This window comes from Terrapene carolina, unplaced genomic scaffold (genome assembly GCF_002925995.2).
Source record: "Terrapene carolina triunguis isolate 2854851 unplaced genomic scaffold, T_m_triunguis-2.0 Scaffold238, whole genome shotgun sequence".
Taxonomy (NCBI): Eukaryota; Metazoa; Chordata; order Testudines; family Emydidae; genus Terrapene; species Terrapene triunguis.
The window spans coordinates 8179036-8197245 of NW_020664589.1; the positions used below are offsets into that span (position 1 = coordinate 8179036).

Here is an 18210-nt window from a genome sequence, read left to right on the forward strand (position 1 = left end):
GGAATGTGTTAGAGGTCTCTCAACCTGGGAAAAATCGTTTTTTTTTTCAGGCCTTTTCCTTTCAGCCTTGGTCTGAATTTACTAAGATGACAGTACAGAAATGCTGCTTCCAGGCCACTTAACAAAAGCGTCTTCAAGTGTAAAGAAATACTTCCCAGAGCCTACAGAGAGCCGAAGTGTGAAAAGCTGCTCCAAGTGCTAAAAGATGCATGCCCCATGGACATCTTTAAAATTAGTTAGTTTAAACACCTGAAGCATGAAACAACATCTGCACGGGCTGTGATCAAACTCAAATACAAAAATTAAAAATAGAAGATGCTGATATTACTTTGGGTGAAGCGGAATGCACAATAAACAGAACACAGATTAATCTTTCCTTTCATCTGTTTCATTCTGCTTCCGTTACTCTGTTGAATGCTCTTTCCTCACTACTTTTTATAACTCAGACTGTTACTATTACACTCTGAATGGAAAGAACTAGAGTATGTTGTAACTTTTCTTACCTAACATGTTACCAGCGTTAATTACTTCTCGGGGCTCCCCCCAGGCTCCTGTCAATGGGGGTATTCATTCTCTGGAGCAGGACCAGAGGGGGAGACAACTCATTACCTGATTCCCTATGCAGCCTGTAATGAAACAATCTAGGACATGAAAGCATCTGAGCACCGAGTTAATCAATGGCATGTAGAGCAATTTCTTGAGACTGTTTTAATATGGTGAGTTGTTAGATGTAAAATGTTACAGGTAGCAGAAGTAGAGAGCACATTTCCAACACGCAATACATTATTAATTTAAATCAACAAGGGTCTAGCAAACCTAATGGGAGCCGCAAGATTCCTCAAGTGATCAACTACTTTAAATGTTAGGGCAGCTGAATGCCACTTGAAATCCTTCCCATCCAAAGCTGCAATAAATAGATGTCTACAGTAACTTCATATCTTTTTAGCCCCATCATGCAATGTGCTGAATGCAGTCAGCTCCCATGGAGTTCTGTGGGAATTGAGGGTTCCCAGCACTTAGAGATCTCAGGCTCTTAACACATTATAAGCAATATTAAGGGCTGATGGAAATGCAGTAAGAACATTTCATTGCAAAAGCCTGAGTGGGAGAACAGATACTGGCCACAGCTTCTTTACTAATGGTGAGCTATAATTGCTGTACATTTACTATACATTCAATTATCTTATTTTTCACCATTGAAACTGATAATGTACAAAATGATGGCCAACAAAAGGTTACATCTTCATCCCAGAAGTATGCCAATCATTATGAGCTGTATTGCAGTACAGCCTCGTGTCCCAAACTGAGATCCGTGACCTATTGTACTGGGCACAGTACAAACACATAGAGCTTACAGTCTCAGGTCCTGATTCAGAAAAGCATCCTGTTTAAAAAGGTGTGACTGCACATGCTTCACTGCTTCCCTGAATCATGTCATAGATAGACAAGGCAGATAAAGGAAGGTATTATACCTATTTTATGGATGGGAACTGATTCACAGGAAGATTATGGCCCTGATTCAGAAGTGCTTTCCTGAACAGGGATGGACTTAGTCACATACTTGGCTAAATCAGGGCCTACATGACTTATCCATGGTGACCCATGATGTCTATGGCAGAATCAGGAGTTAAAAGCCATATCTCTGGAGTCCCATTCCTGTGCCTTTAAACAAATGTCATCTGTGTTTCTAGTGTAATAACAGTCAAGATGACTTGCATCTGAAGAAGTGAGGTTCTTACCCACGAAAGCTTATGCTCCCAATACTTCTGTTAGTCTTAAAGGTGCCACAGGACCCTCTATTGCTTTTTGCAGAGGTGGGTTATCTCCATTTTAGTGATGAGGAATGCACACAGGAGGGGTGTAAATCGTAGAGTGCTCTAAAGTGTAGACCCTACTGACATGCTTGAAAAGATTCTTCATGCATGTGAACATATATAGAGCTGTTTCAAACCGGACTACATCAACATGCATTAGGTGCCTTTAGAGCGTATCAACAGGGGCTATACAGGGAATTAGAGTGCAACACTTTAAGTGCTCTGCCGCACTGTGTAGACAGGGCCTGAGTTGCATAGATAAAGTGTCTTGGTCTTGGTTGTATGTAGTTGACAATAGAATCCAGCTCTCATGACTCAGTCCCCATCTTCTATTGGCTGCTACTGTTGTGGTGCCAGAATATTTCTAGCTACTGGCACAATTTAACCACGTTACAGCACCAAACAATGTTTTTAAAAATAAGGTTGCTTTTTCAAAGGAAGAGGGGAACTTGTCTGGTAGCAGCATTTTGAGTTTCAGAAATTGAAGATCAGACCCTGAACTTTGTCACATCCATTTTAAGTCCAGTCAGGCCTTTGAGGAATTGTCTTGTATTCTTTAGTGACATAGGATTTAGAACCAGTGCTCAGCCTTCAGGTAGAGGACTGCTGTTATTCTGGGGCAAAGAGCATTGGCAGGAGGAGATGGGGAAGAATCCTAGAGACATCTCCCCACCCCCCAAAATGTTTATGGTGACTGCATGTGGCAAAGCAAATATAATGTTTATAATAATATATGGAGATATACCTATCTCATAGAACTGAAAGGGACCCCGAAAAGTCATTGAGTCCAGCCCCCGGCCTTCACTAGCAGGACCAAGTACTGATTTTTGCCCAAGATCCCTAGGTGGCCCCCTCAAGGATTGAACTCACAACCCTGGGTTTAGCAGGCCAATGCTCAAACCACTGAGCTAGCCCTCCCCCCTGAGCTATTATTTGTATTAGAGTAGTGCCTAGAGGTCCCAACCAAGATCATGGCCCCTTTTAAGTGCTGTACAAACACATAGTAGAGGATGATCCTTGTCTCAGAACTTCCAATCAAAATAGACTAGAACAAAGGGTGAAAGAGAGGACGTATTATCTGCAAGACCGGGATGGGGAACTGAGACCAAGAGTCAGAAGGTTCTGTGGCAGTCAGAACCCAATCTCCTCTTCCCTCATTTCAGTGATCCCTTAAAGATGCAAATGTTTTATTTGCAGTAATGAGCACTTTAAAGGAATTGTAATAACATTTAATGAGTGGAAGAACGGCAGACCTCCCCTCTGGTTGCAGTTCTTTAAGGCTTCATTAGGAAGAAAACTAGTGACTGACTTGAGGCGGGAGAAGTATTTGGGGAAAAAATACACTTGAACCACCCCATTCCCCAAACACTCCTGACCCTCTTCAATAAGAGTGTACTTCTCAAAATCCTAAAGTATAGTTTGCAACCTTATATTCCTCAGCTACCTCTTGTGATGCATTGCTGTGGTTTTATTCTTGTGAGGGATATTTTCTTCCATAAGATTATATATTCCCACCATGCACATTAATTTAGTGGGAGGCACTGCACTGTTTTATAGGGTGGAAAATAAAAAATAAAAATCTGCATTTGTTTTGAGTATCTGTTGGGCAGAAATCAGTTAAGGTGAAGCCTAAAGCAGGATGTAGAGTTATCAACCAGCAGGTGCCATTAACAGGAAATTGGGCTGATTTTATTCAGTCTTTTTCCTTATTTGCAGTAAAATGACTGCACTTACAGTTAAATTGTACTCAATAGATGTAAAAAGGCGGGGGGGGAACACATACATGGCCTATCAGTGTTCAACCCTCTCCTTGCCATTAAGAAGAAGATGGTGCCTTCTGCCTAGAATATATCATCAGTTTGTGGTATTTCAGTGCATGCATTCTGCCCCAGACTTGCCTCTCTATTAGTCTGTCTTTCAGAGCAAAATGGGCATGTTTGAGAGAGAATGAAACTTCAGATTGTTGGAACCATGGGCTAATCAGTTTCTCATGGCAGGGTTGTGTGTGTGTGTGCACACGCGCTACGGTGTTTCTCAACATTTCATGTTCTTGGGTAGGGAACAGGGAGAGTGCATGTAAGCAGAAGGTGCAGGGAAGTCTTGTGCTTAAGCCATATAGGACTAGGAGGCAAGAAATCTACTCCTCTCTGTTACAGACTTTGTGTAGGTGCCTTAACCTCTTTGTGCCCCCCATTTCCCCTCAAGTAAAATGAGGATATCTACTTTACCTGCATGTTGAAAGGGTTAATTCGTTTGTAATGCGCTCAAAATCTTTGGATGGGAGGCTCTACGGATGTGCAGTACGTTATTTTCATGACTTAAATGAGCTCTTCTGCTTGTCAACAAAACAGTATGTCCCCAATGAGTACTTTCTTCCAAGTGTAATGTCTTGTTACAAAATGGAAGCTATTCTTAATTAGTGTAAAATTTAGGACAGGTGGAAGGGCTTCTTGGGATACAGCTCTGTTTCTTAAATAGGCATATCCAGTTTGCTAAGAGAGATGCTGAAACGGATTGCGTTCGGGAAAATGCTAAAAGGAAATGTGAAACAACAGCATTGGCAATAATGGGACTGCTCTTTCTGCCACCTGGTTGGAATAATGTGGAATTGTGATCCGTGGCTAGGGCTCCTAGTGCTGTGGTAATACAAATAATGTCTCTTGCCCTATGATTGTAGCAAAAATATTTTTAAGGCAGCTTGAGGACAGGGTGGTGTGTTTCCGAATTTACTGTGTAAACTTGTATCTTACTTGCTCAGCCGTTCTGTGTAATAGTACCGTTATCAGTAAGAGCAAATATTCCCCATTACGTCACCCAACTTTTCTACTGCAGTATTGATAACTATTAAATTAGGACATTTTATATTCAGAGTGAGCGTATGCAAAGGCAAATCTAAAGGAGTCAATAACACAGCAGTTGTCTTACCTCTGAGCTGAACAGCATAATAAAAATATATATATTCTGTCAATATCTTGGTCCAGGACCATTATCAAGATATTGACACAGAAGAGAAATAAGGTATTGACTCTGCCTATTTTAATTTATCTAGAGTGTGTCTGGTCACAGATTTTATGCATTTTCCTCTTAGAGAGAGAGAGAAGGTGGGTGAGGTAATAACTCTTATTGGGCCAAAGACAAGCTTTTAAGCTTACACAGAGCTTGTCTTTCAGTCTGAGAATGGTACTCCGTGTCACAGCTAAATACAAGGAGGAACATGTTGCAAAAGATCATTTAAGGGGAGGTGGGCAGTTGTTACCCCTGCAGTCAGGACAAAGGAGGGTTAGCGGGTCACAGATTGTTGTAATGAGCCATAAATCCAGGGTCTTTGAGTCCATGCCTTGTAGTGTCTAGCAAAGTTATGAATGTAAGCTCCCAGGCTAGTCTTCTGAAGGTGTTGTGCAGGTTTCCTTTGAGAATGAGGCCTGAGAGGTCCGATACGGAGTGATCATTCTGTGAAAAGTGTTTGCCTGCTGATGTGGTGTTCTTGTCTTTACCCCCCCCCCCGAGAGTTCATTTGAGAGCATAGTGATTGTCTAATTTCACTCAGGTATTTGCTATTGGGGCATTTAGTGCACTGGCCGAGGTATACCACATGTTATGGTAGGTATGTGAAGGACCTATGGATCTTGAAATGTATGTTGTGGGAGTATTGATCATCATAAGGGTGGAAATATGTCTGCAACTTTTGCATCTGTTATGACAGGGTATTGCTTCAAACAATCCTCCAACCTCACCGTGCTCATCAGAAGCAAGGTCTTCACAGTTCAGGACATACCAGTTCAAAGCGGCATCAGACCCTGCCATAACAGATGCAAAACCTGCACTCCTCTCTGCTCCTGTGATGACCAATACCCCTCATAACCAACGTAATCAAAATGGTGTTCTAGTTGTTAGGAGCAAATGGCCCATTTCTTAGTGTGTTTCACACAAGTGAAGTTCTATAGGAAGCTTTGCAGGATGTTTTTCCTACTTTGCAGTGAGACCCTGTTAGGGATGTAAAATATTAACTGGTTAGCATTAGTCTAAATGGTTAACCCCGGGCCGGCCGGCCCGCCGACTCCAGCAGCCCTGCACTGGCTGGCCAGAGCGGCCCCAGTCCAAGCCATGCCGGCTGGCTGGAGCAGCCCCCCAGCCCTCCCCTTTAATCGTTAACCGTTTGAACAATATAATTTTAATAGTTTAAATGGGTGAACTTTTTAAACAATATTTACATCCCTAGACCCTTTCAGAACCTTCCACCAACATAGGTGGAGTTATTAAGCCAGTGGGAGAGCTCTCTCCTGTTGACTTAAAGTGCCTTCACCAGACGCGCTAAAGCAGCGCAGCTATAAATTTGTAGTGTAGACCTGACTTGAGCACTTTTCCCGGCCGTGAAGAGTCCTGTGTACTCTCTAAGCTAGTCTCTTTTCACCAACAGAAGCTGGTCCAATAAGATTACCTCACCCACCCACCCACCTCTCTAATATCCTGGGACCAACATGGCTACAGCATTGCAAAAAATACTCTCTTATATCTGAAGAATGTGAGGTGCATCGGTTTTCTTATTCTCATCATCTGAGTGACAACTTATCACCAAGAAGTTAGGAACAAAATATTTATTATCACAGTTGAGATGGTATCTGCTTGTTTCATCTGTTTTCACCATCTATGCCCCCCAGGCGTATGATGTAATCAAAATGGTCTTCTAGTTGTTAGGAACAAATGGCCCATTTCTTAGTGTGTTAGACACAGGTGAAGTCCTGTAGGAAGCTTTGCAGGATGTTTTCCTACTTTGCAGTGGGACCCTGTCTGTATTTGCACCATATTTTTAAGGTAACTTCTGGAGGAAAAATTAATCTATTGGCAGTGGTGGGAGGATGAAACAAATAGAAAAAACATTGTCTTGGTTGGGGGAGGTTAGTTGAGGAGGTGAGGGGTAATCCTAGATGAGCCACCACCAGCTGACAATGTAAGAGTGGCTGAAATGTGTGTATTCAGTAGAAATGTGATAAAAGGATACAATGTGGGTGCCACAAGGTTACTTAACAGACCTATTCCTTTAACAGGTCTCCGTTTAAGTGGGCTCCATGGAGCACAGATAAGAGATACAGAGAGAAGTATGTGCAAGTGATCTCTAATGCTTCTGATTAAACTAAATCTCAAAATCTATTTTGGCTTTTTGATTTTTTTTTTAATTTAATATCTACCAAAATCTGCTTGATCTTTACATTGGGTTTAATTTGGGAAGGGGGAGGAGGTAAGTTACAGGGATTTGGGCTGGCAGGATTTTCTCCCATGACTCTCAGCATGGGGAAATACAGATCAATTTCCTTTCCTGTGTTCAGCTGGACACTGGATTGTAGACTGCGTTGATCAAGAAATCCCCTCCTGTTTCTTACCACATAACACATTCATTTCAGCCACTGAACCTAAATTACTGTTTTGCTTTGCTTTCTTTTTTCTGATGAAATGGTAAGAACTCTTTCTATAGGGATGAAGTTAGTTTATCCGTACTAATGCTTTGATTTTTTTTCCTTTTTCCTCTCTCTGCCACAGTAGGTAACCAGTTAGGGGCCCTGGTACATCAAAGGTAAGCAGTGGGTTATGTTTTATTATTTATTGATCAGTTCTAATTGTTTATTGATCCACCATCTGTACTAGAGTGCTAGGAAGTCAGAGGTTGAGAACGTGGAAAACTATAGGCTCTGTTTTTCTCCAGACTGCAGTTTTTGCCTACCCTTTCTGAGACTGTGCACACTTGGAAAAAAGAGCTCACATTTTTGTAAGGAAGGCTTGGATTTGACTTCATCTAAATTTGTAGGACTGAGCATAAGAAAATGACATGCTTTTTTGGCAGTGGAAGAGGAGTCAGAAGTATTAAGCTGTCAATTGAGTTTTTCTCGTTTTGCTGGTAAAATACGACCCCTCGGATGACTCCTTACCAGGCATGGCATAGTGTGGCTCTAAAGAATGCCATGTCTTAAGTCATGCTTGGTTTTTAGAATCTTGCATTTCTGTCGAGAGTAGTGGTGATTTCACTTCAGAAGGTGCCTCTTGCTCAAAGCCCTTAAATTCCAGATGTGCTGATGGCAGCACACTACCATTCTAACCAATCCCTCTGTTTAAGGGCTCAGCAGAAAGGGCAAGGAATGGATATGGATACTTGCAACCTCCCAGTACTTAGAAGTGGTACTATTACACCAAGGTGTAAGTGTGATGTTAGATCAGTTGGTAGACCCTTGCTCTGCCTGTTCCCTTTCCAAACAGAGGACCTCATTCTTTAAGCTGTCAACTAGCACTCTTTCACCACCACTAATTCACTTGGGGTCCCTTTTACAATATAGGATCGAACCATGGCATCACACTGCTGTCTGACACTAAAGGCGACCCGTATTCTAACTCTGGTATGAGTGGGGACAATATAGTGCTGCAGTAGTAATCATATTACAGATTAGGTCTTCAGTCATAAGTACTTATCTATGGCACAGCTGGGGAAAAGTTTAGAAATCCGTATTTTTATTCTTCCAATGGCTGTTATAAAACAAACTGTGTGATCTCGCAAGAGGCCTCGTTAGAAACTTCCTCCAGAGATATTTAATTGCTTTCAGGGGTGTCAAACAAATTGGATATTGTGCATGTTTCAATGTATGAAGAGTTGGGAAGTGTTTATCAAGATTCACTTGAATCAAGTGCTAATAAAAAAGGCAAATGCCATATGCATTGAGCTGTGTTTAACAGGAGTATCATTTGGAAAACAAGCGAGGTAATTATTCTGCTCTACTCGACACTGATTAGGCCTCAGATGGAAAACTTTAGTTTTTGGCATCACTTTTTAAGATAGGCAAATTGGAGTGTCCAGAGAGCAATAAACATGATGAAACATTTTGTGAAAATTAAGACCTAAGAGGAAGAGCTGAGAACTGCTTATGTTAATTCCAGAGAAGATCTAGCCGAGGGGAGATATAATTGTCTACAAATGCATGAAGGGGTATTAGAGGTCAGAGGCCAGTTAGTCTCATGCAATAAGGACAGACCAAGAAGTAATGGGCTTAAGCTGCATCATGGAAAATGGAGGTTCCATTTTAGAAAAAGATGTACTTACTTGAACAGCTATGCATTTGGAGCAAGAACAGCCAAAGGAGGTATGGAATCAACTTCAGTGGAGCTAATCAAGGCTAGATTTAAAATATATCGGCGTTTAGGAATAACTAAACCAGTTCTTCCACGAAGAAGGGGGTAGAATAGATGACCCTCTAGGGGTCACTTCCAACCCAAATGGTTTTGATTATGGCTGAAGTGTTTATTTTTCTATACACAACTTTGTATTCGGTGGCTGACTTGTATGGGAGGACAAAGGTGGTCTACTAAACTGTTCTTTGCAGTGACTATTTGAATCTCCATTTTTAGGACAGTAATAACAGAAGAATTCAAAGTGCCTGATAAAATGGTTGGATTTAGTAAGTATCCTAGAGGTTTTTGTTTTAAATTCAGTTTCTAAATATACATTCTGTTCAGGAACAGTGCTTATTGTGGTGGGTGAGGGAAAAAGGCACACAACTTCAGTCAATGCCACTGTGAATTTACTGTCTGTGAAAAATCTTGCCTATTAATAACATCTCCCAGTAAGGGCGAATTAAACTGTCTCTGCCACAATGGCCTCCTTAAAAACCCAGATATAAACTACCTGTTTGCTGGTAAGGCTTTTACAGTGATGAATAGGGGTTTTTGGGGTGTGAGGTGGCAGGGGACACAGATTTTTGAAGATCTGCTGTTCTGGTAACTCTGGCTGTAACCACAGATTCCCCAGACCAAATTACATAATGGTTTGCCAAGAATGAATCCATTTGCCTGTCACCAGAGCCAGTTACTGCATTTAAGTACACTATTGTCAGTGGGGATGGGGGAAGAGGGAGGAGAGAAATAGTGTTTAAACACTTAAAGTGAAAGTTGAATTTTTACAGATCCCTAGTGAGAAATAACTGGTGTGTACTTTCCTGCCCAGGTGGATTTCTCTCTCCTTTTTCTTCCTGATTGTTGTTTCTTCTCTCTCTCCTTCACCTCACTCTTGCACCCTTGACGATGTTCTCACACCCTTCACCCTGATTCCTGTGTTCCTCCAGCTGTTCACTGTTTGTCCTTTCAAGGGAATCCTCCTGCTGGCATGACTAAAGAGTCATGCCATGGCATGTTCCATAACCTTCGGATTCCAGCATGCCATCTCTTCTGGTAAAGGAGCATCACCCAAAATGCTCTGCTTAGTGTGTGAAGAGTGAAAAGGGAAATAACAATCCATGTTTACTTACACACAGACTGACCGGGTGTCCAACCTGAAGCTGAAATTGAAAACACTCTTCCTGGCTCAGTTCTTTCTTCATTTGTTAGTTTCTTATAAAGGAGCGGCACTCTTTTCCCCCCCCCCCCCCCCCCCCCCCCCCCCCCATCTCTTTTAGGGGCCAGGTGCTGGCCATTCAGAAGGTAGTTCTGTAGTTCCGTAAGAAGGAGGCCTGGGCATAAAGTTGCTTCATGCCACACACTAAGCGGGTGATAAAGATTCAAGCTCAAACAGGTACTAGCAGAAGCAAGTTCCACAGTTGAGGGCCCTCTACTGAGAGAATGTTGACCCAATCATGCCTGCTAGACTTGGCTGACCTGCAGCTGTGTTCCATGTTACTCTTTGGGAAGGGTGTAGAGAACATGCACAGCCAGCCATATCCCTGCTATACAGTGTGGAACACAATCGTCATTCAGTGATGCAGGGGATCTAAGGGAGGCCAGCTTTCACTTTCAGCTTGAGGTCTGGCATGGCACTTCAATATAAAACCCAGGTGTATTAAAATGTAGATCAAACCAGCGACATGCTCTTGAAGGAGGGACAGTGAATTATTAAAAATAAATAAATAAATAAAGCAACACCCAAAATACCTGTGCTTTGGCTGCAAAATTATCAGGACAGCCATGTTTTCTTATCAGACCTGAGATTCAGGTTGTCACAGGACAATAACCTTAAAACACCTTTCTTGGCCTGGCTCTGTTTAGTGACTTATTTTTACCTACCATGTATTCCCAGTTCAGTGTAAGACTTGTATTTACAAGGAAATACAATTAAATTTTTTGCTGAATTCTAGTAATGATTCTACCATAACACTGGCTTTCTGTGTACCAGAGTATGGAGGCCTGTTTTACAGTTTTGGAATATAGTCTCCCCTTTACTGCCAGTTGCAATGGAGGAAAGGGAGCAGATACTCTGCTCTTGGCTAGGACTACAGTAAATTGACACTTGTTGAACTTGTTTCAGTAATCGGCAGGGGCGGTGAACAGATCTCACGGATCCAGGCAGAGTCTGGCTGCAAAATTCAGATTGCTCCAGGTAAGAGCTAGTGTGTGTAGTGGAAGCAGGGCGTGGCATTGAAATATGGCATGTCCAATAGACGTGGAGACCTGGCTGTGCATCACATTCATGTGTGTTATCGCTGGTTACCAACTGATGCACAAGGGAATTCTGTTCTGGGACTGACCTCCGTACTAGCACAGAAAACAGACCTGTTAGCTACTTCTGGGAGCAAAATGAGGGGACCACCTCTAATCAAGAAGCAGATGCAACTTAAGTGTTAAATTATAGTCCATGTTGTTTCCTACAGAAATGGGAAATGCTCCTATTTAGGGCTGTCTTCCAGTGGCACTTCTTTGGAGAGATCAGATGTGGATTGTATTTAATTGCTTAGTCTTGTCAGTTTTTGGAAACTGAAATTTCAAGAGGTCAGGAGTTGCTCCTGATAGGATCCATCTCAAACTAAAAAGGAGACTGTACCAGTCTGGTGTGGTATGCTGCGTATTCTTGCTTTATACTATTTTCTGTGAAGATAGTCGGTGTCTCTGCCCCCCCGCCCCCCATGGGAAAACAGACGTGTGTTACTATATCGTTATTGCAAAATATTATCTTCTGGGTTTTTAATCTTAATTGGCAGGGAGAGATTTAAAAATAAAGGAAACATCCATTTTGTCTTTGAAATATGTTGCTCCTGGATATCTCTGAATTCTTATTAACATGTTCTATGTGCAAAGGGAACATTTTAGTGCTGCCCTTTGGTCACTGAAGCAGCTGACCAGTGTTTTTAATCCAATTGAATTGCTTGTAACAACTTGTTTACTAGGAGTGTGACACTTAAAAGAAAGCTAATGTGGAATATGTAGTTGTACTAAGTGTAGGAAAACACCATAATCATATCAGTCTAAGATGCCACAGGCACAAGACTGAATACTCAAGCAGGAGTGAGTGTGCAGGGTGATTGAAGGATAAATAAAAGACTTAGAAAATATTTGCTTTATTTCCAGATACATAATTATAATGAATTGCAGCCAAGTGTTCAAATCGGGTATAGAACCTGATTGCTTCACACAAGAACTGTGTGTACTTTGAGGCTGCCCTTTGTTCTTGAGATTGGATGTCTCTAACCACCCTCTTATAACGTGCAATCCATAAAGGATCCTGTAGATTTTACTGCCTCTCTTAACCATGAAAGAGCTAGTTCTGTAGGCTATGCCTAGGCTGTTTGTATCTGCCTGCTTGGCTGGCTACTGTTGGCGATTCAGGAGTTGTGAAATATCCAATCCCTGTCATGTTCTTGTTCCCTTCACAGACAGCGGCGGGATGCCCGAGAGGCCCTGTGTGCTCACCGGAACACCAGAGAGCATTGAGTGAGTCTTGTTTTGTTCTTTTTTTCTCTCCTTTCCTTTCTTCTTCCTTACCACTGTGTTCTATCAGTGCTGCTATTTGGTTAGCCACAATCAGCAAATGTTGGCCTATAGAAGCTTTAGGGTCACCAGACTCTAGAACCAGGTGGTCTAACACTGAGATGTTTACTCATCAAAGGCTTTTCCAGTTAGTCTGCTGAACCCTCTGCAGAAATTCCCATGGAATTCCATTTCACAGGGTTGCTCTTAGGGCACTTAAGATGCAGTTGACTAACTGCAAGTTTCCAGGATACTAAATTAAACCATTAAAGGTCACTCTTCTCCCCTCCGCCTTCCCACTGCTACTGAGATGGCCATCCTTCCAGCACAAGGCCCCCAGAGCCTGTCAGTTGCACTCCTGAATAAACTGGAGGTGTTCCTCCAGAGCAGCATGAGGCCCATCAGGATGCCTCCTCCATATTGCTGCCAGCTAGAAGCGAAGGGCTGAACTGAATATTTGAACTCTGGTCCCTGCATGGTAGACGCACATTTGGCAATCCAGCAGGGGTTTCTATTCTGTAGGCCTGTAGAAAATTTAGGGACAGTGTTTCCTCCCTCCCCCTTCCCAGGAGCTGAGTTTGAGACTCTCACAAACCAGTTGAGGACCTCCTGCTGGGACTGGATCCAGGATCCTCAGGCTTACAGGAACACACTTAACATATGGAGCTGCTCTTTCTCTCCCCAACCTTTGGGTAGGTGGGTTTTTTAAAATCCATCTGGAAATCGTTGAGTTGCATTTTGATAAAAATATGTAGGCACAAAGACTGTCTCTCTCAAGAGAAGACTTTCACTATTCTTCCGTTCCTATGAAATCTAAGGATGCTTAAGTCCCCTCACTCTACCATAATTCTGCAAGCATTGAACCAGAATAAGTGTAATTGGCAAGCACACATTATAGGGCAAACAATATGGTTTTGCTGGTATTGAGGCATTTTTTTCCTCTAGCGAAGAATATTTCAGAACAAGAGCAAAATACTAAAAAGCTGTAATGCCTGATGAGACACTTGGGGGAAATGGGTAAGAGCAGATCTTAACACCTACAGTTCTGAAACATGCAGCTAAACACATACTCCTATCCAAGGCAGTCTCAAGTGATCCCACTTCTTTAGACTTGTGAAGCTGAATGAGGAAGAAGGCTCAATAACAGGGCAATATTCCTAACAGTTAGGTGGTGGTTTAAAAAAAAAAAAAAGATTATTTTAAGTATTCATAAAGCCCTTAAATTTTGAATAAAATTATGTTTTAATGGAAACAGTAAGGAAGACAATTAAAACAGAGGGCAGATGATGCTGTGTGTTTCAATGTGCCCTCTGTTTTAATCTCTCCCTTACTTTTTCCATCAAAAAAATTAACTTAAGGGCTTTATGAATACTTAAGATTGGTTTTGTGCTTTTTTTAAAAAACAACCAAGAACACAACTGTTAATTTCAAATCTGAAATGTACTTCTGGAAATTCCAGCTCCTGCCTTGCTTCCTGATTGAGGCCCGAGGTTGGAGTGATTCTCTGCTGTTGGACACAGGCCATCGGACCCCCCCACCCCCTGAGTTGACACGCCCAGGGGAATGCATCTGAAGGGGACAATTCCCTCAGAGTCCTGATGTACATGGGATGGTTGGATGCTAAGTGGAGGAGAGAGGAAGAACACCACCCAAGTGCAAATGGCTGACTGCTGACCTGGCTTCAGCCTCTTGAGTGAAGGGAAGGGGCAGGTAGATGGAAAGCCACTGCCAGTCAGCTCAGCCATTATAAAGCTGCAGGGAGCAATCTCCTGGCCTTGTCATCCGCCTGCTTTCACAAGCAGCATTTAATCTCATGCCCTCGCTGCTACAGGAGGTCCCTGCCCCATTTTCTGTACCACCTTAGCAGCCCCAGCTAGGATGGGAGGCTGCAAGCAAACCCTGCCAGTGTTGCTGGGGGAGAGTAGGCCGAGAAGAAGGGATTCACCTGTGGCTCTGTGTCATATCAGAGGGTGGTGGTCTAACCTGCTGTGTTACTGTATCAGAGCAGCACTCCTTGCCTGCCTCAGTCAGGAAGTGAGGTTGTGGTTGCGATTTACGAAGATTTATATTAACAGTACCACTTAAAATGTGGTACACCCAAGCTGTGGTGAAGCCAATGCTTTAAAAATGTGTAAGCATCAAAGGTGTCAAGATGCACTGCTTCCTCCCTTTTCCACTTTTTAGAAATCAAAGTGCCGATAGGTGTTGTGAAGGGGAATTGGTGTTCCAAAGCATAAAAGCCATTGTGCTAACCATGGTTTTCTTCTCATCTCTTCACTTCTCCTCTCCCCAAATGTCTCACATTCCAATGGTTTCTTGGGCAGATGAAACAGTGTTGTCTAATGGTCGTTTTCCTTGCTTCTTTTCAAAGACAAGCGAAGAGGCTACTGGGGCAGATAGTGGATCGCTGTCGGAATGGCCCTGGCTTTCACAACGATGTTGATGGCAACAGTACGATCCAGGAGATTCTGATCCCGGCATCCAAAGTGGGTCTAGTCATTGGCAAAGGAGGCGAAACAATAAAACAGTTGCAGGTGTGCAAGATGTTTTTACTTCAAGGAACTTTGCTAGGGGAAAGTTCCTCTAGATTAAGGTTTCCCAAACTGTAGTACACGTACCACTGGTAGTATGTGAGCTTGGTGTTCCATCCATTCACTTCACAACAACTTAAGAAGGTGGTATGTGACCCAATAGAGATCAAGAAAGCATGCTTTAAAATAAAGAGCCTCTAGTGCCTGCTGTAGGAGGTTAATGTTAGTCTTTCACCTTCAGAGATCTGGGTTCAAATCCAGCCCTGAGTTACAAAAAGCATGATCTTGTCCTCAGTTGAGCTCCTAGTGGATGTTTGTCTGCATCATAAGAGAAGCACCCAGCTGTGGCAAGGTGTATGCGCTGTTTAGGAAGGGCCCTCATCTGGCATAGCAAAGGGTGTCCCAGGTCAGTATTCAGGTGCCTTGGTGAAACTGCTTAATGCCTGCTGTGCTGTTCCCCAGGATACGTTTCATCAAATTCATTGCTTCTGTAGGTGAAGTTGGTATTTAATCTCCTCTTCTCTCCCTCCACCCCCATGAACACATCTGTGTGTAAATCAGTGTTCCTGGATATATTTTTCTCTCTGTCTATCTTGGTATACTTTACAAATCTTTCAAGGCTATAAAGGGCTTCAGAAATACATTTATGCCAAGATAGTAATTGTGATTTTTGTTGAGAGCTTTAATTTTGGCTGTATCATCCAAAGGTATCTGGCACACTGTGTAATTGTGTATTTAGAGAGGTTCTTATCTCACTGTTACGCCTGGATGGAAAGACAGAAGTTGGATTTTCTCTTTGCAGTGGTCTCTGCACTAGAATGTGGTGTGGTGAGAAGCGCACCTCCTTGCAGTCCTGTGCTCAGGCTGTAGAGCAGTTGTGGTCTTTTGTAAAGCAGAGTATCGTAGATTGCTTAAAAAATAGCATGCTGGAAGACTGCTGATCTGACCCATATAAATGTTAGGTGTCCAAACTTTGGTCACTAACTGTTCACTCTTGTTTAGGGACCATGCTTATTCAAATGTTGTGTGGCTTTTGCAGGAGCGAACAGGTGTGAAAATGGTTATGATCCAAGATGGCCCATTACCGACGGGAGCAGATAAACCTCTCCGTATTACTGGAGATGCTTTTAAAGTACAGGTATGGAGTAAAAACACTTCATGTGATTCTGCATAATTGTACTAACAGAACCTTTAGACAGTGGAATTGTTGATGGTGCTTGTGAGCATGTAGCGGAGTTAAATAAAGCTGTAGATGCTTTGTTAGAAAATTATGGCTGCTGTTCATTCTAAACGTCTACTGATGAAGGTAGGTGCTGGCACCCATGCTATAGATAAGACTCTAGTGTAACCAGAATGTTTAATACCTCAGACAGCCAGTTAACACTTATAATCTGAAAGCAGAACAACTCATGGCACCAAAGCTTAAGCGTATTCAGTATTTATATTGCAGTTGCATCCAGGGCCTCTATTGTGCTAGGTACTTAAAACGTATAGTCGTGACTTCAGAGCTTAATCCCACGATCCCACCGGAGGTGGTAGGATGCTTCATAGTGGATGTTTAGTCTACCATTTATACCAATTTGTGCTTATGAGGTGCCTTACTAGAGGCTGGCACACTAATCTAAATTTAGACAACTCTCAATACATTAAAAGGCTGGTACAGCCGTTTGTTGCACCAGGTAGCACCCAACAGCTAAAGTTAAATTTTCAGTTCCTGCCCAAGCATAGGAACAATGGGTGAGATCTTTCAGAAGTGTTCGGCACCCAGCTCCTATTGATTTTTCTGTGGGAGCTGAGTGTCTGGTTGCCTTTAGAAACACCTACAATGATAGGGTGTTTCAAGTCATTCCTGAAGAACACTAATATCCTTTCCTACACTCCTAGCTGTATCTAGCTAGTAATACAGCTTTCAATTTTATGAATTATGATTCATAAACTACTTAAACTTAACATTACAAAAGTGTAGATCTGTAAGACAAGTTTAAAAGCCCTCTTACATTTTCAACCAAACTGCATCTCGCCTGTCACTTACACTCTCTAGACTGCCCCTCTGTCTGCCTTGCTGGATGTGATTCAGCATATTTTCCATGTTCTTCCTGAGCAGTAAATCCTGTGCAAATCAGAATTAAGGGATCTTCGACTGTAAACCCTTCAGGGCAGGGATTGTCTGTTTGCCCAGCACCTAACAAACTCTGGATGCTACAATAGTTGCACTTGGCAGATAATTTTGAAAATGGCAGACTTTTATTAAATCATGCCAATAACTTTATTTCTTTCCATGTCAACCTTTTTTGTGATAGCTACTTCAGAAAAAGGGTTTGAGTTCTGTTCAGCAGCAAGGGTCTTAAGGAAATTAAAGGCCCAGTTAAGATTATATTTTAGAAACAAATGTCCATGTTTTTTGAAAGACATTTTAAACAATTGCACATGGGTATCTTCCTTCTAAAAAGCTATCAAATTGCTAATGAGGAAGGAGGATGCAATACAAAACAGATCTCCATTAAAATGGTGAAAGAAATCCCAAGTGAAGGAATTTCAGTCTGCTTAATATAAGAAGCAATTCTGCTTGATGCCACCTAATCATTGAGGCCCTGAGCACCAAGATGGGAAGTGGGATAGACATGAGTTAAAAGGTAACCATAATTTTTTTCCCCACAGCAAGCCAGGGAAATGGTACTGGAGATCATCCGAGAGAAAGATCAGGCAGATTTCCGAGGCGTACGAAGTGATTTCAGCTCTAGAATGGGAGGAGGCAGCATAGAGGTATGTTCTTTTCACAAGTGCTGTGGTTACCTCCCCAGGGTGAGGGATGGAGACCATTTAACTTCAAACATTGCCAGTGGGATTTATTTCCTTCACAATGCTCCCTGCCTTTAAATATATCGCACCCATCCACCAGAAGAGGCTCACCAGCTTTCCAGAGAGGGCATTTGTTTGGGCTTGCGGGTGGCACTTCCATCTCGTCCAAAATTGTTTTTTGGAAGTGCCGTTCTTGTAATATAGAGGCCTAATTTTGATAGGGGAAGGGATTTATGGCCAGTGGAAATAATAAGGATTGAAAATTACCCATACACTTGTGCTTAAGAGGGATAAGACATTATCCCTGGAGCTGCTTCATTTGGCCTGGCATGGTACATAAGCAGGATGAATACTCC

General features: G+C 42.4%; 1 protein-coding gene across 9 annotated transcripts in view; it reads left to right on the plus strand.

Moving 5' to 3' along the window:
• FUBP3 (far upstream element binding protein 3) overlaps positions 1-18210 on the plus strand; it is a 59063-nt gene that overhangs the window by 17161 nt on the left and 23692 nt on the right. For 5 of the 9 annotated variants that reach the window (XM_024193039.3, XM_024193045.3, XM_024193044.3 and 2 more), the window contains exons 3-10: positions 6860-6910; positions 7350-7383; positions 9201-9250; positions 11089-11160; positions 12431-12488; positions 14896-15058; positions 16095-16193; positions 17714-17818. In XM_024193039.3, the coding sequence (XP_024048807.1) occupies positions 6860-6910; positions 7350-7383; positions 9201-9250; positions 11089-11160; positions 12431-12488; positions 14896-15058; positions 16095-16193; positions 17714-17818 (632 nt within the window). The remainder of the gene's footprint in view (positions 1-6859; positions 6911-7349; positions 7384-9200; positions 9251-11088; positions 11161-12430; positions 12489-14895; positions 15059-16094; positions 16194-17713; positions 17819-18210) is intronic. The other 4 variants (XM_024193041.3, XM_024193046.3, XM_024193048.3 and 1 more) reach the window with 2 other exon arrangements.